Genomic DNA, 23,018 nt, shown 5'->3' on the forward strand with positions numbered 1-23,018 from the left:
AAAATAAGTTAAATTTCTATTAAGTTTCAAGTCTCATTACTCGCCAAACACACTCTTCATCTCAACCATTCCCCTCTAGGTTTTATCAAAGGTTAATGGGCCGGTTCCCAAATGTCATTTTCCTCTTCAGACTCTTTCTTATAAGATTTGACATTATTTTCCCAAATATAGTGACATTAATGAGAGATAATTTTAAATTATTTTAATAGATACCATAAGCGTTGAAATTTATCCCCATAAAAAAAAAAAAAAACAAAAAAACAAAAAACAAAAAAAGCTTTGAAATTTAAATTTAGAAAGAATTTTTTTTTCTTTTTGAGAATCAAATTTAGATTATTATGTAACATTTTCCTGGAGTTTCTATGCGAATGCCTTACTCAGTTAATAAACAAGAGAATGCATAATTACAAAATGGGGATGAAGATCCCATGAACTCTAAAGTATGATAGGATATAAGACTTCATACACCTGTGAAAAAAAGAAGTTAAAAGTGTAAAGTTGTGATTTACAACTATGTTTTATATTGGCTTTATTCCATGACAAAAAAATGTTGTAACCATGTGAGAAGCACATGACTGTAAGCAGAAGAGTCATGCCAGACTGTCAGTTTCACGAGTGTCTCGTGGGTAAGGCCTTCCCGCGAGGTACTCGCGAAACATTCTGCCTAGAGAAATTTTAAATGTGACTTTCTTATCCTTCACTCATACTATATATACCCTCATTATCCACAGAAATTGTAAGGAGGCAATTCAGAGAGAAAAACCCTAGATAGGTTTTCTACAACATACACACCCATCTTTTAGAGAGAGAGTTACTCATCCTTAGTGAGAAATCATTCTAGCCTCTTCTCCTTCCCTCTCCCATTGTCATACCTTGTGAGGAGATTTGTACCCAAACACAACCCACACCTTTTCAAAGTGTAGAGAGTGTTTTGGAGCTTGGGAAGCTTTAGGGATTTGCCAAAAGAAGCCGGTGAGGCTTGGCGGATGCAATCAGGCATATTGCGTGATCTGGAGAGCTAGAAAAGACAAGGTTTCGTTAAGTCAGTTGGTAGCAGGAGCTTGGAGGGCTCAAGTAATTTGGGTAGACTAAGCTTGGAGGGTGTTTTGTTATTCGTGTACTCCAACATTCTCTAGTGGATCGATTACCACTTGGAGAGCGGCGGAGAGGTTTTTCGCCTAGTTCTTTGGTTTTCTCTTCGATAACACGTCTTGGTGTTATCTTATGGTTGCATTCTTCTTCCCTACTTTTTTAGCTTTCATTCTATTGCTGATATTTGTTGAATATGGCTTAGAGTAGTTATATTGTTTGTTCGCTCACTTTTACTCTATTCCGCACTTAGTTTAAGTTAGAGTAAAATCAACCAAGTCATAATTTTAATTTGGGGGTCTAAATAGCTCTTGTATTTTCACACAAATTCGAGCTTTCAAAGAGTACAATAACTTCTACTACATAAAACTTATAGACTGATGTGGCAATGAATGTGATTAGTGGGTTTCAACCATCTCATAATAAATAAATATTTGAGTTGCCTATTTATACTTAGTAATACATCAGTTTGTAAGCTCGACGTACTAAAAATTGTTCTATCCATAGCACTATTTAAAAAAAAAATTTGGTGGTATGACGTACGCATAGGGATGGAAATTTTGCCCCGTCTCACTAGACCCAGCCCTCCTCGCTTTGCCCCACGCAAGTTTTCTCCGCCCCGTAAAGGTGATGGGGCGGGGATGGGGGGAGATTTTAGCCCCGCACCACGAGGCGAGGCAAGGATGGATTTAGACATTTTAGACACAACCCCACCCCCGCCCTACAATAGGGGTGTCAATTCGGGTTAGCGTGTCGGGTTTGTGTCGTGTCGAGGTAGGGGTATTCGACTAAATGGTTCAACCCTAACCCGATCCATTTAATAATCGTGTCATGATTCTTCAACCCTAACCCGACCTGTTAATAAGGCGGGTTGACCTGACTCAACCCATTTGACACGCTTAATAAACGAGTCGTGTTGGGTTGAAACGAATGTAAGACAACACATTTCAACTTACATAATATTAAATATAACATCCATCTAAAAATAATTTTTTTTTACATCCCAAAAAGCTGTGCATACACTTTAAGTCTTCAACCCACATTCAAAATAATATAGTTCAACAAAAATATAACATTCATCTAGAAAATAAGTTCTTTACACTCTAAAAGAAGTGCATACACTTCAACCCAAATTCAAAATAACAAAGTTTTAACAAAAATAAAATAACATAGTTCAACAAAAATATAATATCCATGAAACTCGCCAAATGTTAAGTATCAATATTAAAAGAATTTGAGCAAATAGTAGACTAATCCTGACTATGATTACGATTATCATCCATAAATTCTTTATTGATGTCCAAATTCATAACATCTTCTACAAGCTCATCCAATTTCATTTGTGCAAGTTCTATGCCAAAAAAAAAAAAAAAAAGTATTAGTAGTTTTAGGGTCTGTAAAGTTTCAATTTCCAATTATATTCCTTGTAAATTTTTGTAATTACTCACTTTTCTTTTTAAATTTAAAATATATGTTGGATATAAAGGGTATTTGACAAATCTAAAATAAAATAAATATTTATTTGTTATACAAGTTAAACGGGTTATGTTAAGTGGGTCATTTCGGGTTGACACAAATAAATTGGCGTGTCAAACGTATCTATTGTGGGTTACGCGGGTTGACCCGCTTATGACACGTATCTTATCGTGTCGCTTTCGGGTTGACCCGTTTATGACCCAAACTCATTAAGGTCCAACCCTAATCAGAAAAAACTCATGTTAGGTTCGTGTCGTGTTTGCGGGTTGGGTCGAACATTGACACCCCTACCCTACAACGCATTAATAAGGGTTAAATTGTAAATTCTTCATACCCTAAAACCCTACTATTTAAACAAACATATTATCAGCTTATTTTATTCTACCCAACAATGCTTTCTGCCTCTTTTTTTTTCTCTAGCAAGATTGGAAATAAGGTACCAATTTTAACATTTTCTTTTGTCTTTATTATAAACAATTTATATACTATTGAACCATTGATTTTGTATTATGAGATTTTTTGTTTTTGATATTATCTTGTTCAACACTTTAATAATATTATTCAATTTTTGCTAAAAATTAGTTTGATTTTATGGGATAAATTTATTTGTAATTTCAAGTATATTTTTATCAACGAAACAGATTTTATTAAAAACAATTGTAATAGTAGTGGGCAAATTAACAAGAAGTAGACTTTTACGAAGTGGGGTGGGTTTCGTGGGGTCCCAAGAGGCGGGGATGGGGCAAAAAAATTTCCCCGTCATGCAGGGTGAGGGTGAAGAACCCATCCTTCGGACCCGCCCCGTCCCGCCCCATTGTCATCCCTTATTGTAGAGCATGACTAGTAGACTACAAGACATGAGCTGCCCAACATAAAAACGATATTAAAGCGAAATGGGGTGGGCTATATGCCTGAGCAGTTCCAACTACGACCCATCCGAAAAACGTATTTGGAACTAAAAATTGTAGCCCAATCTACCTCATGGCCCAAATTTATTATTTACTTTTTTTTTTAAGAAGAAAAATAAAATAAAATGAATACATTGTGCTTGTACGGATGCTTTTGGTAACATTACTTTTATTAGAGATTTTTTTTTTGGGTGAACCTACTCTAATTAGATTTTAAATTCAGGTAGAATAAATTATGGCATAACAAATTTTGGAAGAAAATATTTTTGCTGAAAAATAGCATTATTATTATGGTAAAATCTCACTACAAAGCAATTATGCTGAAAGAAATTATGTTTAGTTGTGTAACTTGTGTTAGTGAATAAAAAAAATTATTATCAAAATTTTATTCAACTAATAAATTTTTAAATAGTAATCCTAGCGCAATAAAAATCCAAGTAAAGGAGTAGATATAATCAGACCCATGCAAGGAAAAAAAAAAAGAATATACTTTTTTTTTGAGAAAAAATACTGCATTCAATCAAAAGAAAATTACCCGATATCGGCAAGAAGAGCATCATTCAATCAAAAAGATTGTACTTAATTGCATAATTTTCTACGTAAAAAATTTATCCTTTAACAATTTCCGTAAGTACTCTACAAAACTTTCTACAATTTCTCTATTATCTTTAGATTTTAAAGTATTGTATAATGAATTCTAACGTAATAAATTTTTTTCCTAGAAATAGAATTTTGTATTGTATTTAAATTTCTATTAAAAAGCAGTACTGCTTAATCAACTTGCTTTTTGTTATGTCACCGGAGAATTCATGTTTCTGTTAAATAATAATTTATTATTAAAATATTATAAAATTAATAATGTTTTTAAATAATACTCCTACCACACGAACAGGCACAAGCGTGAAAGTACCCTTTTTTTTTTTAATTTTAATAATTTGGTAGTTACAACAATGAGAGAGAAAAATTTGAAGCCTAGTTCTCCCTAATTTCTAATTAATTTTATTTTTTTATAAAATTATAAAAATTGTGTATTCAAGTTTTGCTAACATCTACTTGTGACCAATCCTTAATATTTATTGTGATATAGTCAATATTAGTTAGTTTTGTTTTTCAATTTTAATTTTGAAAACTTCTTTTTATCAATTGTAAAATGTAATGTCATTAAAATTTTGTAAGAATTCTCAAAAAATAAAATAAAATATTATAAAGTAATTTAGTCTTCCCATATAATTTAGTCATCAATTAAAGTAATTTTTCCTCTACTTGTTATACATATATTTAAAATTTTGGTTCTAGAAATTAATCTAAACCTTAAATATCATAATAAATACCATGTTTGAGAAAACATTCAAGATTAAGACAATATTTGCCTTATATATATATATATATTTTCCTAATTGTAGATATTATATTTTGTCTGCCATCAATTTTTGCGTCAAACCACGAAAATTTCAAAAATATCAATTTTTTACTGGGGGACCATGGAAACATCTAGATTGACATGGTACAATCCATTCGAGCATCAAAGCACTCAAAATGTCATTTTAGGTCAAATTGACCAAAATGCCCCTAGTCAACCTGGATTTACCAAAAGTCAAAGTTGTTCAAAACCACCCCAAAACAATATTTTTCATGTTTTTACATCAAACCCGAGTTTGTTAGAGATTTTCGTCAATTTTGACTAACTTTGACCCGAGGTTGAGTCTTAGGAACACCTGAAAGCCTAATTTTGATCTGACCATCGAAATGGGTTGGAACCAATGTCATTGTGAATATTATTGAATTCTCTTTCCAATGACTATTCACGGGTCGAAATTGGAGTTAAAACAGTTGAGATATCTTGAAAACCATGTTGGGCATGTCAGCTTGCTTCCTGAGGTCATAACTTTTAACTCGACCGTTTGATTCTCATTTTCTTTAGTGTTTAGGAAACTAGAAAATCATACCTTTCCAGGGACATCAAGATGAGCTCAATCAGAGTCCAAGAAGGCCTTTAAATATGTGATCAAAGTCAAAACTGGGAAACGACAAAACTTTTGACATTAGCATATGGGTCTGGCGCACCTTAAAGTGGTGCCAACCCGACCTAGCACACCTTCAAAGGCCGCCGAGCCTTAGGAAGTTTTCCAAGCATTATAAACACCCCTAGACCCCTAGATTAAAAATAATAATAATAATAATAATAATAATAATAATATAACAAAAAACCAACAAATTTTGGGCATTTTGGAGCATTTTCTCTCTCTCTCTCTCTGAATTCTCTACCAAACACACACACAAAAGCCTTTGATTTGTCACTTTTCCCATCAATCAAGAGGTAGTGCTCTTGATCTTACCTTCCTCTCCTTGGTCCCTCTACCTTGGATTTGAGGTTTAGGGGTGTAGACGTAGATTTTTAGTTGCAATCTACAACCATTTAACTTTATGCTTCTTCATTTCTCTCTTTAAATTTCCTAGCATGTTTATTGTTTTATCTTGCTTCCTAACATGTTTTATTTCTTTCCTAGTGTAGACACTATATTTTGTACCCCTTATGACTCTGGCCCCCTGTAGACAATGCATTTTGTACCCCTTATGACTCAGACCGCCGTTCCCCAATGATGTTGAAATTCTAAGGTCCAAGGTTGGTTTATGGCTTAATTAGATTCTAAATTGACTTGAGAAATGTTATAATGGAAAATATAACCTTTATGAGCAAATAAATCTATTTTTGGAAAATAAAGGCCAAGGAAACCCTCAGCCTGCTTACGCAGGCAAGGACCTACATACATAGGTCTGATGCATACGTACACAAACACGAACCTACACATCCAGCTAGGGTTTCAGAAACCTATGAAAGGTAAGTTTTCTGCATTAAATCTGAGGTTTGAAATGAATCTCACATCATCTGAAAGTCGTTCCAAACTCCCATTTTCAACTATATAAAGCCTTACATGGTATATTTCAAAGACACAGAAAATTCTAAGGGAAAACATAAGATTTGCTAGAAATAATGAATCCAAGAGAGAGTTTTTCACAAATCATCCTTAAGTCATTATTTTCTGATTGGGGCCTTTTCTAGCCTTAATCTTTGAGTTTTAAGATTACTAATCACATCTTTGTTTGATTGTGAATAGATTTGACTGAGGGGAACGATCAAAATCAGGCCTAGGAGCTTTTGTTTTGAGGTGTTGAGTTCTAAACTCTTTTCTTTCATTTCTGCCTTAATCTTGTTTTTTAATCATGTTTCCTTGCATTGTTTGTGTTTAGATATGTTTGTTTAGCCTAGGGTTTAGTTGTTTTTTGTTTTAAAGCATGTAAGGTTGCCAGATTTGTTGTTTTAAGTCCTGCATTGTTTTATGTGTTTCTGAGTTTTTGGGTTAGGGTTCATTAGGCATGTCTGCGTACGCATGATTCTATATGCGTATGCAGACTCGTAGCATGCGTATGCATACAACTGGCCTACCTACGCATACAACTGGCCTGCGTACACAGACTCGTGCCTAGAAACCCTAATCTGAGTTTTTTGCTTCTGTTTCTTTTACATGATATGCCTCTATTTGGTTCCTTTTTATGTTTTAAGTCTTTGTTTCTTTGTTTAAATGTTTGTTTGTCCTTAACATGATTAGATTAGGGTTTTCTCTTATGTTTACTTTGTTTTACCAACATGCATATAACATGATCATGCATTGATGCCATGGGTGCTGTGATGAAATGAAGTAAGTCACGCATTCACATGAACATGCATTTTGATAATGAATATGTTTGTTTTATGCTTGATTTCATGTCTAGATGTTTAGGATATATTTAATGATTAATACCTTGTTGCCATGCCTATTCCTATTGCCATGATTTATTTGCTGCTTTGGATGATATGTATGATTAGAGCTGTTAGGACATATGTGATTTAATGTTAGGAACATATGTCAATATATAATTGACTAATCCTTTGAGAAACGCACTTTACTTGTAATTGGGTAGATCTAGGATGTGTTTAATACTTCAAAGAACAAGGTTTCAAGATTAAGTGTTAAAGCCATGCAAGTCTATCCAAAAAACAAGTGAAGAAGTGTTGGATTTTAAAGCTTGACAGCTAGTATTTATCGAGGTTAAAAAGCTGCTGAAGCTCGATGCTCGATAGCTAGCTCAATAGATAAGCTATCTATCGAGATTTATGAAGTTCAATTTTTCAGAGTTGATTTCAATCCAATCCATGAATACATATTTGGGCTTTCTTTTCTCACAACCCTAAACATATATAAGGATTGTTTTAAGGGCCGTCAAAGGTTGGGCGAGTGTGAAGCAAAGTTGTGTTCATGCAAATTGTGACTGGAGACAGAATTTGCCCTAGTTCATCTTTCTCTAAAAGAAGTTGCTGTGTTTGTACACCGTAGGGTTTTGTAACCAAGGAGCTTCGTGATCTTCATCGTGTGATGAACTGAAGAACTTTGCAGCCAACATCTTTCTCAAGTTGGTGAGTAAGCCGCGTACTAGGATCCGTGCATCGAATTGGTTAGTCACATACTGGGAGCCGTGCATTGAAAAGGAGAGATTGTCACTACAGAGTAAGTCCAATTGGGTACTGGGGTAAAGATTCAACTGTAGGTTTCTATAAGGTATTGGGATTCCTTTACTTGTAACCGCTTGTTGTGATAATAGTGAATTCTCGGGAGTGGTGACCTTAAAATCACCTGGTAGGATTTTTGCCGTGTAGGTTTTCCCCATTTGTAAACAAATCACCGTGTCAATTTAATTTTCATTGCATTTAGTTAATTGGTGATTTGTTTGTGCTACCACGCGTATTGCATGCTAATTGAATTAATTAATTAACTTGGCTAATTAATTTGTTAATTCATTACAAGGGGTCAATACATTTTTGGCCTATCAAGAGCATGCTAGGGTTTGTGATGCTATAAGATGCCATGATAGGTGTATGTTAGAGTTATGGGATTTGATGCCATGTTGATTGCTAGATTCATGTTAGTGTTTGTGTGAGTATAAAATACAATGTTGAACATTCCTTTAATGAGATTACACTACAAGAAAAACGGGCATTTGCGGCGGTCCAGAACCGCCGCTAAAACCCCAAAAACCGCCGCTAAAGGTACGTACGACCTATAGCGGCGGGTGCTATTGCGGCGGGCAGTCCCGTCGGTCATGCAGTGCCGCTGTAGGTTAATTGCGGCGGTCCCAAAAACCGCCGCTATAGGTATATGTTTTAGCGGCGGGCATTTCCCCGCCGCAATATGTCTTCACAACTCGTGGCATTGAGTTTTAGCGGCGGGGAAATGCCCGCCGCTAATGTCCCGAACTTTAGCGGCGGGTAAAGAGCGCCGCTATAGCCAATCAATCAAAATGGCAGATTGTACTTTTAGCGGCGGAAAAAAAGCGCCGCTATAGACATTAGATCAGAACGTCTAATTATACTTTTAGCGGCGGGTCCGTGCCCGCCGCTATATGTTTCAACCTTTAGCGGCAGGCGATAAGCGCTGCTATAGGTAGTTATTTAAAGGGTAAAATGTGCACCTTTAGCGGCGCTTTTTGACCGCCGCTATAGGTTTTTTTTTTTTTTTTTTTTTTTTTCCATTGGGTTTTAAAACTGCTATAAATTGTTCACAAACCTGTTACAAAGGACCTGTAATATTTTTAACTCTACTAACATAATACCACAAATATAATTAATTAACAATACCACAAATGTCTTGAAACTAACGTAATATTAACATAGAAATGTATTATCAAATACATAGCATTATCTATAACCACCATCTTCAAATTAACAAAAAAAAGATGTGGTGATTTGAATAAAACAACCGCTGAAATTAATCTAATACTATAATCAAAATTTCAAAGTGTTTAAAATTATCTTTCAACACTTGCAAAAAATGCGGTTGTTCTTCCATAGTTCTTCGTACACAAAAAAGTCCAAGAACTCCAAGATAAAACTTATAAGCTTCTTGGTTGATGAGATGCAGCTGATGATCTGGGGAGAGGTGGAGATTGTTCGACCGGAGAAAGATCCTACATACAAAGTATGATTATTTAATAAGTGCGTACAAATGAAATAGAATGACAAGAAAATATTACCAAGGTAAAAAAAATGGAAACAAGTTAAATTAAGACATGTTTCTTGATCTTTTATGGGAGGACCACCTCTCTTTGCAGCTTCCTAGTTTTGAAATTACAAAGCAGTGGCACAAGAAGACAACTAATGAGATGAAATCAAAATGATTGGTGTTGGGAGGTCCCTTGATATAGAATTCAAAGGATGCAAAGGTGTCACTACATAATTCCATAAACATCTATTAATAACATGGTGCTTGTAGAAATCTTTTTCCTTCACCATCCTTTATCAATGTTACAGATCAACAGATTCATACCGTCACAATTCACAAGTAAATACTATCAATAAATATCTTTCTAGCTAATGTAATTACTAAATATGTAATTATCTTTCTAGCTAATTACCACAAGTAAATATTAATTAGTAACCATACATTTAACGTTCCTTTCCTACTACATATAAATTGACACTCAATTCATTTATCATACCTGATTGCATTGTGTAGTTTGTTGCATCTGTTGAAGCAGGCGAGCCATTCTTTGCTCCATTCTTTCCTCCATTTCTTCGAATTGACTAACTTTTTCCTTCATTTCGTCAAAACCTGCTAGTTTCTCCTCCATAGTAGCCAAGGAAGCCTTCAATTGTGCAACTTCGTCGTCCCTTGCTTGACTTAATCGTATTTCACTGTCCGTGAGAGCAGTCTTACTACTTTGACCACTTGGGGTTGGACCAAATCCTACCCCACGAATGCGACCTTTGTGCTCCTTACCCATCACTTTGGCAAACACATCATCTCTTGACCATGCAATACTACCACTTGTGTCAGATGACTGCAATTGATTCTCAGGGTCAGCCAACAATTCCCTCATTTTGTCCTGATATGAGTTTGAACAAAACAAAAAAAAGTTAGAAATCATATAGTTAAAATGACCTCATAACATATATATACATATATATAGGATAAGACAAGCAAGCACCAATAAAACCCAGAACGATGTAAAAATTATGCACACAAAGCTAGCGTCCCCCTCACCATAACCAAAGGCACCAGTGCCAAAATTGTTGGTGCTACTTTGCCACAACAACCAATAACCGTTAAGAGAAAATTGACATTCTACAAGCAACTCACCACATGAACCTCTCCCAAAAAAAAAAAAAAAGGAAGTCATATACATCCATTATGTGGTGATTGTGAAACCAAAAAATTTTGGTATTATAAGGTCAACTATGAATGGAAACAAATAGATTTCAAGGATTTAAATTTTATTGTTGTCGACAATGGAGGAAACACTACCATATGTGGTCTATTTTAAGCTTTGTCCCTTCTTGAAAATCAATGTATCACAACTCATCTCCTTAAGAAAAAAACAATATTGCTAATTATTACATACGTTAATACCAAAATATATGTAAGATTAAAACTAATAGCAAAATTAAAACAAGTATAATTTATTACATAAGGTCTATATACTAATCATTACCCTCATGATTTTGACATCCACTAATGGTAATAGCTGCGATTGATACAATGTAAAGGTTCTATACAATTGAAAACGTTTTTTTTAACCTTACTTTTTTTGATTAAAAATTGGAGACTATTTGTTATGTAGATCCCACATATGGTAATAGACTATTCTAATTATAAATTTTACAATAGAAGTTATATAAATATATATATATATATATATATATATTAAGAACATAATGTGTTTCAAAGTTTCGGGGTGTATATAATAACTAGAATTGTTGTAATAAAAATCTTAGCAAGTTGTATATATACTCTAAGATTAATTTGCAGCACTACTAGCAGTAAACTAATATGGTTACACTTTATGCAAGTTATGACTAATTTATATCTTTACACTTTATGTCAATATATAAGATTGATAAGTTGCGTAATTGTCAAGATGATATGGTGCCACTAGAAAGAAAGAAAGAAAGAAAAATTACATTATGATTATTGTTTCATATAGTACGATATCACTTTAAAATTTCGTCATCTTTCAATTTTTTGACGGTAGAATCATTCATAACATTATGATTATTGTTTCATATAGTACAATATCATTTTAAAAAATCATTCATAACTATTATCATTGATTCAAAATAGTTACACAAGTGTTCAAACAACCACATAGGATTTCTTTTTATGCTTGGTTTTTGTCAAAAAAGACATGCTAGTTATACAATATTTTGCAAGACCTAAGACTTGAATTGTTTGAACAAAGCTCATCTTTAAGACAACTTCATAGGGAAAACTATAATATTGTTTCTTGAATTCCTATTTTGTTTACCCCTAACTACAATGCAGAAATTACTTACCATTTTTTCTTTCATTGCAAGATTAACTGCTAGCATAGCCACATGAACCACCAGTATGTATGTCATCCTGTTTAGAACGACGGTCCTTAATCTTATCTGACTCTATCTACATTCACCAAAATTACATGTTTATATACAGTATGTTTTAAGTATCTAAAGGTACTTTTAGCTAAATAAAGTCAGAATGGTCAAAAATATCATTTGGTATAAAAGAATGAGAGAAACTAAATGCTAAAGGTAATAAGTTTTGGCTGAGCATCTTTTATCATGGAGTGAAGAGACCCAAGTTTCCCATACTATTTCATTTACAGGAGCATAGCATGTCTATACCTTCCATTTGGACTAGAAGCTTAATGATTGATATAACAGTACTGATTTAATGATGAATACTTTTGATAAATGAAAACTAGGCGCTTTTAAGAAAGCTAACTCATTTTAAGAAAAATTATTATAGGCCAAAGCAAAAAATCTTAAAAGAAAGCTAGAATCTATTAAAAAAATCTCCACACCACACACTTGCCTTTGTTTTTGAACCTTGACAAACCAACATTTACTCCAAGATTTCTACCAAATGAAACAAATATGAAATATAAAACACAATTTCGATCTCATATATACCAGTTTCACAAAAATCCCAAATAAAGGTTCTAGCTAATCCTATCTAAAAGCAATCCAATATGTATTCTCTCAATTTCTCAATAATTATTCTACTTTTAGTATGATCCATGATGGAAAAGAGAGAGAAAACAAACATACCACTGCATCATCAGAATACCAATGATCAACAAATATATTCCAATCTTCTGGTATGCATTTCCTAGGTCCGTTGCTCTTCACCCGTGCTTTGTTTCTTGAATGCGGTATATAATACTTAGCCTTTAGCCTACACTTATGATCTCTCCACGCCTTCCCAATTTTTTGTAAAGTAAATTTCTTCAAACCCTCATATGCCTTAGGATTATCAGGGACTTGGTATTTTCGCTACAATCAAATTGAGTTATCAAATTACAAATGTTTTCATGCTAAAATACTTATATCAAACCTAGTACAAAACGTCATAATTACAAGTATTATAACTGTTTTAATACCTTTACAAGACGCCAACACTCTTCTTTAAGTTCTTCTGGCATGACCTTCCAGTCAAGGTATTTAATCGGGCACATGTGGGGTTTCCGTGCAATCGTACCCAAGAAACCAGTGAAAGTCCTTGCCCCCTCATCAACCGGCTGATACATGCTATTTAGTGGCAACTCAATTTCTTGATCATCAGGAAGATCCCAAATTTCCAAGTACTTGTTTGGCCCGCGAGTGACACGTTTAGCTGGTTGCACATCTGATCCTAAAAGGAGAAAATATCCAATGTCAAACAACAAGACATATAAAGCTAGCCTTTTAAAACATGGGTGGTTATTATTCTTTTTGCAACATGTGAGGAATTGCATATTTCAGACTCAAATTATTAGTAAAGAATAAAAATATATAAGAATTCGAGCTTATTCAGCATTTAAAAAAAAAAAAAAAAAACCTAAATAAAGAATGAAATATATTAAAAACCTATAAATTATACATACAACTAATACTAACAGCATTTTCAATGTATTTCAGAAAATAAAAATAAAAAAATAAAATAAAAAAATAAAAAAAACTAAGACCTACGCTTATCCCAATTCCCAAACCCTCCCCAATACGAAACTAGTTTAAAGCTCAACTACATCAACCTTCATGATTAGGAAGCCAAAATTTGAAGCTTTTAGGGAAAAAACTCTACAATTCACTAATCATGCTTTAAAAATCTACCACTTTAAAGCATTGTTTAATGCAATTTGTCAAACACTCAAAAGCCAAAAAAGCTAAACAATTCAGTTAAAACAGAGATGTAACATTTTCCTTCATATTTACCCAAGAAGACCATATCAAAAGGTAATATCATAAAATAGAGTGTGTAATTTGATGTGAGATAGAGTGTGTAATTTGAAGCTTAATCTATGATGAGTGGATGCTCACTATAAACATTAAAGCTAGGCTTCTTCTCTATTTCTAACATTAGATGAAACCCTATCTTGCCCCATCGAGAGTCATCTTGAAAGAAGAAGGAGCTAGGAGAGGAAGGCTTGCCCATGCCGTGTGCACATGAGTTAATTTTTGTTGTTACTAGTTAGTTTTTCTTTAACTCATGCCATCAAAAGGTAGGTGATTAAATTCGTGTTATTTTTCATGATCATTTGTATTCTGGTTACCAGCATATTTCAGTTGAATCTTACAAAGACAACACTCTAGAACATCACCCAAAATTCTATTAAAGAAAGAACAAAAAATAAAAAAAAAAAAAAAAAAAAAAAAAAAAAAAAACAGATGCCCAAGGGACTCAATTTTGCTTCTACAAAAAACAGTTTCCCTTAACCTCCAATTAGCAAGGCTTTGTTCAGTGGAAATACTATTCCACAAAGCTAACTACATACACACATATATATATATATATAAAAGAATATCAAAATCATCTCAGTTTGAAATGGATCCATTTCATAGTTTATATTACAAACTTAAAGGTGTATTTAAATGATGTGAATTGTTAATCCAAGAAATAAAATCTCAACTATGAAATGAACTCTATGAAATAAAGAGGATTTTGTTACATACAAAAGCATGCTTCAGAATAGTGTTAGCAAACCGTACTAGCCTTTCACTAGAGAATATTGTTCCCAAAATAGCTTTGCATAGTGTAAAATTTTCTTTTATGTAAATTTTTTGCAATCCTTCCCAAAAATAGGCACAAACTCTTTCTCAATGAGTGAGTTCCCAGTTCCCCCACCCATAAATTTTTAACTTAAATGATAAATATTGACTGGAGAGGGTTTGAAAGGAAGGAAGAGCACCTATTCTAGCTAGATTATGGATAAATTACTACTACTTGTTAAAGATAAATCATTTAATTTAACTGTTCAAAACAAGGTGAAAAAATGAGGAATATGTCATTTTTATTTGTCATCAAAAGCGCATGTTTGTTGAATAAGGCAACGGGGAAAGACTGCAAAATGTGAAAAATGACAAAATATATATATGAGCTGGTCATAAGGGTGCTTGAAAGGCTTTGTTGAATTATCCGATTTCTATTCAATTAAAATGTTGAGACTCCTAAGTTTAGTTGACTGTTGACCCATGATACTTTTATTCTTTATTTGTTCATAGTTCTAACAGTGTCATTTTTGTCAAACTTTTACAATCATATTTGCTTCAAGTTATATCAACATTGTCAAATACCAAAAAAACATTGTTACTTGTCTCTACATTTTAATTGGAATAGAAATCAGGTTTTTTTTACCCCTCTCTACACAATTTGTAAGACCACTAAATTTTCTGGAGAATAGTTGAATGTGATGGTGGCTCGTGGTCCTGGGAAAGATGCCCAATGTTTTTCAAAACAAAATTTGAAAAGTAATGGTAATACAAAGAGGATTTAAAAGGGGGCAATGAATGTAACAATAGGAACACAATGAGCCACCTTGTCAACAAAATACAGTTCCAATTGTTTTCAAGAGTTTTCATGGCTATCTTTTTGGCAACTCTTTTGGAAGGTTAAGAGCCATTGGCCATGGTGGGTTTCAACCATAATTGAAGATAATCCTAGCTATGCTCCAGCATACTGAGATATGCAGTTTATTATCTCTTATCTGTCCCTAGTGTAGTTTTATCTTTCCCATTCAACCAAAACTTCCACACATCAACCTCAATATTTTGTCCTAAAAACTTAACAATGGACAGTGTACTAAGTACATCTATTGAGCACTGTTCACTCATGACACTAAATAAAAATCTTATTTTATTTACACATTGGGAAGAATGGGTTAAAAAAATATATTTGAAGAGGGAGAAAATAATATTAAAATAGAATAATAGAGTACTGAGGTTGATGTAGTTTTTTATAAATAGTAGATTAGAAAAATTAATAAGGTGAGTTTTTTAGGCTAATAAATTTGCTAAAAACCCACTTAGGCTAATGTGAAATTTGAATGCTTTTTATGAGTTATATTATGAGTTTATGACCATGTAAGCTATTATCTTTTTTTTGGTTAAAAAATAGAGACTATTTTTTTAGGCAAATTACATGGCAGACCTTAAGGGCCCAAGCTCATCAGCGAGTGCCAAAATAGGCCGAAGGACCCATATCAACCACGAACAATGAAGGTCATACAACCAACTGAAAGATAAGGCCATAAGGGCATAAGGCCCACAGCCTTACAAGATATGCAATTTGATTTGTGGTCCAAATCCATGATGAATGTTAATATGCTTTGGCCTTTAAAATTTATGGATATTTTTACTTTGATTATTTTCGTTTTAAGATTTATGGTTTATGATTTATATTTGGTTCCTTAATGTGTGTTTTAGTATTTTTTTTTTTTTTCTTTTTGACGCTTTATGAAAATTAAAATTTTAACATAAATAGCCAAAATGAAAACACCCAACTTTGAGAAAGCAAACATGTACTTTAGTCCATTTATAATATACATATAGATTTATTCTTATAAGATAATTTTTAATTCCCTAAAAATTCCTCTTGAGTTTTTGAATTTATAAGATTTAACTATTCTTTTTCCTCTCTTTAGTGAGAGGAGCTCATAACTTTTAACGGAGTTAAAAAAAAAATATATATATATATATATATATAATTGTTTTTTTTTAAGAATAAGTATTTTTTTATTATTCTAAAAATCTCTCTCCCCCCTCCCCCAATATGTAAAATTTATGACTACCCACCTAAGTGGATGCTTGGAATCATACATTACATCTAGGCTTTTTGAGCATTGGTTTATTAGTAGATACAAATTATTATGGTCTTACCTAATAAAAAATACGAATAATTTTTACCTTTAACCTTACAAATAATTAAAAAAAAAATTATTAATCAAATGTATTATACTATCTAAAAAGGAAAAAAAAAAAAAAAAAAAAGACTCATTTCACATCTCTTGTAAATTCCAAATGCTTATTAAGCCTGCATGGTTTCAATATAGAAATCCAAATGTTCAAAGGTTCTACACATTCATTTGGTCACATTTTTAACCCATGGTACTAACAAAAACAGAAAATACCAGACATAGAATTTCATAAATTTAAAAGATCACAAAAATAATACATATAGAATTTCATAGACTTGATAGTGTGTTATCCTTCGGATATACATATAGGTTGAAAGATAGACACATTTTTAACTTCAACCAACATTTATTGTGATTTGTGACAACTGTATAACTACCACCTGCCATTTGTCAATATTTATCTATAAGCTGATTTGGCAGAAAATACAAAACAATAATATTAGTTAGAATGCCACAAAGATGTAACATTTTCCTTCATATTTACCCAAGAAGACCATATCAAAAGGTAATATCATAAATGTTTCTACAACAAAAAGCAATAATCGAAGAAAATGTTCCTTCCACAGCACTTCAAAACCTTTGTGCACATAAGTAATCATAAGCTAGAGGAGCCTGTAGCTTCCAATTCAGAAGAAAGGTGGAAGAGTTTCAAAATCAGACTCAACAATTTCTATAGATTCAAAATAAAAAACATATATGCATGGGGAAGGAAATATTAAGAGATAAAATAGACTTAAAAACAAGAGTTATGTTTAAGTATTGATAAACACGCACTTTCAAGTTCTTCAACAAGGCCCTTCAGTTGTGCACACTCTTGCTCTCGGCGTTTCCTTTCTTCTGAAATAGAAGCAGTCTTAAAAGAATAAGTACCAATAAACTCTCTGTTAATTATTAACAACTTAGACAAAGAGAAACAGAGATAATGAAGCAATAAAAATAATCCTTGTCCAGATCCTTGTGAGGAACTACATATATGAAATGTTTTCACTTTTTGACAGGGGAACAACAGCGGACAAAAAATAGCCACAGAATGACCATGCAATGCCCAAGGAAGATCAAGCAATTATGCAAAATTGACTACCACTACCATGGGATCACATATGTGTTATGTCATATGTGAGAAATTTATTTCAAGTGTTAAAGTTAAATATGTGCCACAATCACAATCATAGTGACAATATGACCCAAATCAAAACATGGATTTCATTCGATGACCTAGACTGATTGCTCCATAAGGATTTTAACAAAATTTCCCCAATACAACAGCAACAACCCAGCCTTAGTCCTAATAATTTTGGAGTTGGCTATGGACCCTGAACAGACTAATCACAGTTAGCCACATGTATTGTTTTTCACCATTCTATCATATCCAAAGTCATACTCTCTATTACCTCCTTAATTAACATGTCACAGTTACAATTCCAAATTAATCAGAAACATTTAATGTAACTCATATCTAGATGATGGCCACATTCTTCAACCATTATGTGTATCTGCTGATCACTTAATTACCCAAAAACTTTAACACATCACAATCACCGAATCGTGACCAAACCAATGGCTCCCCAAACTTTCTCATAGTCTAACACATCTCTTGGAAGAGACCTTGTAAAACCAGTAACTGATGCGTGATGTTCCTAAAACAAACATCTATAGCAATATCAAAATTACAAGAAAAAGAGTGTTCACAAAGCTGAAGAAGAAGAGTGTCAAGGGCACACGTTTTGATCGGACGGTAGGGGACAAGGGTGCATGGAAAGGCGAGGACTCCGGCGTCAAGATTTATTGTGACGACAAAACTAGTGCTCTTGAGACTGAGACGGCAACGCTGCCGATCAGGGTTCATGGGTTGAAGAAAAGGTATCGGTATGAGAGTAGTTCTAAGTCGGTGAACGATGATGGCCGTTGGATCATGTACGAGTATAGCCTTGATGCCTCCATGCTTCCACATGCAAAAGTAAGCAAATTAATTACTACTTTTTCAAAACTTTTTTTTATTTTATTTTATTTTTTGGGTGGTTTATTTTCACTATATATTTTAGACGTGCACAGCCTATAATAATAATTATATAGATAGATATATTTGGTTTTGGAGTAGACACAGAATCAATGTTTGATATCTAATTGATTTAATTGGACGTCCTTGGGCTTTAAAAAAATAATAACAATAAGAACAACAAAATAAAAATTGAACCAATTTAATAGTCTTATATAAGAAATAAAAAGATTTTTGGGGGTTAATTAATCATATTTCTTTTGAAAATTTTAGGTAAATTTAGGGGTAAAATTTTAATATTGGAGAGGGGGGCAACCATACATCTTTTGAAAATTTAAAAAAAAGTTTAGGGGTAATTTTTAATATTTGAGAAGTTTGGGTATAGGTTTTGGTTTATAATATTAAAGAACGCCAGGTTAACCCTAAATTAATTTAGGGTTAGCATGATTGCTATACGAGTACATAGATAATAAAACTACAATAAATTTAGGTCTTTTGGGCATAATATCTCTAACAACATTAAATTTTCTCTGGTTGCTTTAGGTTTCTAAACGAGACCATGTCACTAATAAAGTTGGTAGTTGCTAGGTTCTCGCCCTTCTGATCTGGGTTTTGGAAATTTTTTGGAGTTTAGATCCAACATGGGGCACACTAGAAATTAAGAAATTGGTTTTTATGTAAATAGTTTTCCGCATTAATATTTTCAATGGACCCACTAAACTTCATATATCAATAGGTTCTACAAAAAGATTATGATTGTAGACAATAATCACATCGTGACCAAGTTTCAATTCATTTTCATTTCAATTCTCTTGTAATATAAGTTCATGTACTTAATTGAGAAAAACAAATCCAATTACTTCTGCCACTGTTGTTTGGCTTTGCCTTTTATCTACTGTATTAGCATTATCCTATTTGAACATTTGTTAAAGACAACGTTGTTAACCCATCAGTGATGGTCAACTACTTTGATAGACTCTTAACTTAGCTATTAATTTGTGTACCTATGCAGTTCCCAGATTATGTTCTCTGTCGAATTAAAAAGAATGATGAACCAGAAAAGAAGAGAAAAGTAAGAGAACCAGAGAATGCAAAGAAGATGAAAGAGAATAAAGGTGATCAAAGGACGAAGCCTGAGCATATACACGAGAAAACAAAGGTGGTTTCACTTGAAATACAAGAAAACAAACAATTGGAGCCTATATGCAACAACAATGGCATACCATCAGCAAAGACAACCACCACAAATCCTAGTAAGGTTGCAGCTATTGATGCTGAGTTTCAACCTGTCAGTGATAGAGTTATTATTGACTTGACCGATGATGATGATCACGACAATTCCGCTAGTGAAGATGCGGTAGTGATCAACAATATTGGAACTACATTAGTAGGAAAACAATTGGATTCAAAGGACTCACCCCCAGAGAAATTAGCGATTGAATCTCCTAAAGTGGATGAGTCATTGGAGGAGATTGACTGGGATATAGCATTTGCTGAAGAGCTAGTGGAAGGTCAATCACAGCCTATGCAAGAGCCAGGGATTGAGATGTTGCCTAATCTGTTATTTCTAGAGGATTGGCTCGGTATCAAAGTCTTAAAATGATAGGATAGGATAAAATTCAATTTACATAACCAATATGTAACATGCACTTCAGTAACACTTTGTGTGCAGCATTTATGTTTCTTCACATGTTCAGGGATGTATTCAAGGATAATTGGTGACTAGTTGTAAATTTATTCACCAAGCAAGAATTTTCTTTTCATATGTTAGCTTTAGCATTTAACTATCCAAGCTTATTCAAGAGACAGCGATTGAGATGTTGACTAATGTGTATTTTTCAGGAGGATTGGTTTGGTTTCAAAAGCTTTAAATGATAGGAGATGTTAAATTCAATTAGTAACCATTAGTATCTATTGCAACATACATGATGTTTACTTGTTCAGCTTTTATAAACGCTTTGACATGTTCAGGGATGTTTTTAAAGATTATTGATAACTTGCAAATTCATTGGCAAAATGCAAGAATTTTCATTTCATATGTTAACTTTAGCATTTAACTATCTAAGCAGAGACATCAAATAAGATGAGTTGCTTGTGAATAGCTAAGATTTATTATTGTCAGCTTAAAGGGAGAATTAAATCCCATTTGATCACTTTCTATTCAAATAAAAAAAAGGAAAGAGTCTTCATGTTGGGCATGCTACAAACTTTGTATTCTACTGACCCTTCGTGCGTGCTACAATCATGAAATCTTATCAAATGGATTACCAAAAATTATTTAAAAAAAAAAAATCACAAACATAAGTATTCAGCTTGAAAATACAGATTCAAGTAACTGTTTACTAATTGCATATATTGGAGGAATAACATGAGCAAGCTTTTTGGGGTCAACTCCCGTTCAAAATTCAATATCTGAATCCAACTTGAAAATCTTAACTGTGAATCAGCAAGCCTTTTGAGGCCATTCAAATCCCACGTATGTCTTATAAACTACTCATTTGAGACCTACTGAAAGAACCTATGCAAAGTTGCAAACTAGTCAATTACAAAGCAATACATTCTCTCCTACACTTTGCCTAGGCACTTACTAAAGTGCAAGTTTTTCGTTGAAACAATGTATAATGTGTGTTATAGCCTAATCTGTATTGTTTGTTAACCAGCTTTCACGTAATAGGGTTCATGGAGACATGAACTTGGTAAAGCTGGCAGCAAAGAAATTTTTTGAATTGGAACCCGAAAATGCTGGACAATATGTGGTCTTCTCTAATGCTTATGCCACCTCTGGGTTTTGGAAAAATGCTGCAGTGGTCAGGGCTGTGATGCAGGAATCAGGGATCATAAAGGAGCCTAGTTATAGCAGAATAGAGGTTCAAAATGGGTCCCAATTCTTCTTCAAGGGTGATAAACAATCTAAGGAGCTATATGAGTTGATCAGAGAAATGACTTGTATTTTAAAGGATGCAGGTTATGTTCATGATCTAAGTGACCCTACCCTTCCCATCTCAATTTTATCATTTAAACCCCCCCAAGAAAAATCACAGTCCTTAAACATAGTTCAGACATGTAGTTGATGGGTATTTTGAACAATTTTATACTTGTGTCACTCCATCATAGAACAATTTTTTCACACAAAAATAAATAAATAAATCACGAACACAGAGAGAGTTTTTCCTTTACCTTTTTAGCAGAGACACTGGAATCGTTGATGGGTATTTAGAACTTGCTGTTTGCAGAGACACTGGCTTTGCAATCTCTGAAATCGTCAACAACAAAAAAATAATAAGCATAACTGAGAAAGCCCTTACCCACCCATTAATTAAAATTACTTAATTAACCAAAGAAAAAAAAAAAAAAAAACATCATTACCTGAGAAAGTGAAGGCTTTACAGTGCCATCGACCTCACTCAACAGCTCTTGAATTTCCTCTAAATCCCTAGCCGCTATTCAAAAACCAAACAAAAAATCAAACCAAAATAATAATAATAACAGCAAAGAATCAGAGAGAAATAGAGAATCAGACCAAGTGAGAGATAGACAGAGCGATGAATGTCTCGCGAAGCGTCAATCGGTGCCTTCGGTCCTGCAGTGTACCAAACAAGAAATTAGGGTTTTGATAACAATAAACAGAAAAAAGAAATGGGAATCTTGGTAAGGCTTTTTGCTGAGGAGCAAGCCGCCTCCTATGGTGGCAGTGCCAGTTTGAGGTGATGAGATCAGGTCGCTCAAGCCATGGGTTTCTGTCAAGAGAGCTCAGATGAGAAGCAAAACGAGGGAAGGTTCTAGATTAGGGGCATGAACCGTTAGGGTTAGAAACGATAAGACAAATGGGTCGGGCTAGACCTGACCCATTTGTTTTTGGACCTAACTAGGCTCGATTTTTGGGTGGTCGTGGTGGCTGTCGTTGGGGCTTGGGAGGTGGTGGTGGTGGCTGTGGTTGGGGCTTGGGAGGTGGTGGTGGTGGCGGCTGTGGTTGTGGGTTTGTGGGTAGTGGAAGAGATGAGACAGTGAGGAGGTTTTCAGCGTCTGAGAGAGAGAGAGAGAGAGAGTGCGTGGGAGACTAGCTAAAAACGAAACGGCGGTAAAAATGAATAGGGACAAAAAAATCAGAGGGAAAATTTAGGTCTGGGTGGGGGGAAATGTAAGGCCTATTGCGGCGGGTCAATCACCCGCCGCTATATCTAGGTTTGGGGCCGCTGAAACAGATTTATTACGGCGGGTCATTGGCCCGCCGCTGTAGCGCGCCGCAATAGCTATAACTATTGCGGCGGGATATTGCCCGCCGCAATAGATCTCCTCTACAGCGGCTG

General features: G+C 33.9%; 1 protein-coding gene across 2 annotated transcripts; it reads right to left on the reverse strand.

Moving 5' to 3' along the window:
• Positions 1–9,150: 9,150 nt before the first annotated feature.
• Positions 9,151–22,788, reverse strand: LOC126695342 (uncharacterized). Of its 2 annotated transcripts, XM_050392049.1 has the most exons (9): positions 22,232–22,788; positions 22,078–22,151; positions 21,889–21,964; positions 18,437–18,657; positions 17,490–17,552; positions 12,927–13,177; positions 12,595–12,819; positions 10,005–10,391; positions 9,151–9,473 (listed from the first exon to the last, which is right to left on the reverse strand). In XM_050392049.1, the coding sequence occupies exons 6-9, from the start codon at positions 13,071–13,073 to the stop codon at positions 9,399–9,401; spliced, it is 834 nt and encodes a 277-aa protein (XP_050248006.1). In that variant the 5' UTR covers positions 13,074–13,177; positions 17,490–17,552; positions 18,437–18,657; positions 21,889–21,964; positions 22,078–22,151; positions 22,232–22,788; the 3' UTR covers positions 9,151–9,398. The 2 variants fall into 2 exon arrangements, with proteins under 2 accessions (XP_050248006.1, XP_050248005.1); XM_050392048.1 differs by lacking the exon at positions 18,437–18,657.
• Positions 22,789–23,018: the final 230 nt, after the last annotated feature.

This window comes from Quercus robur, chromosome 8 (genome assembly GCF_932294415.1).
Source record: "Quercus robur chromosome 8, dhQueRobu3.1, whole genome shotgun sequence".
NCBI classification, from domain to species: Eukaryota; Viridiplantae; Streptophyta; class Magnoliopsida; order Fagales; family Fagaceae; genus Quercus; species Quercus robur.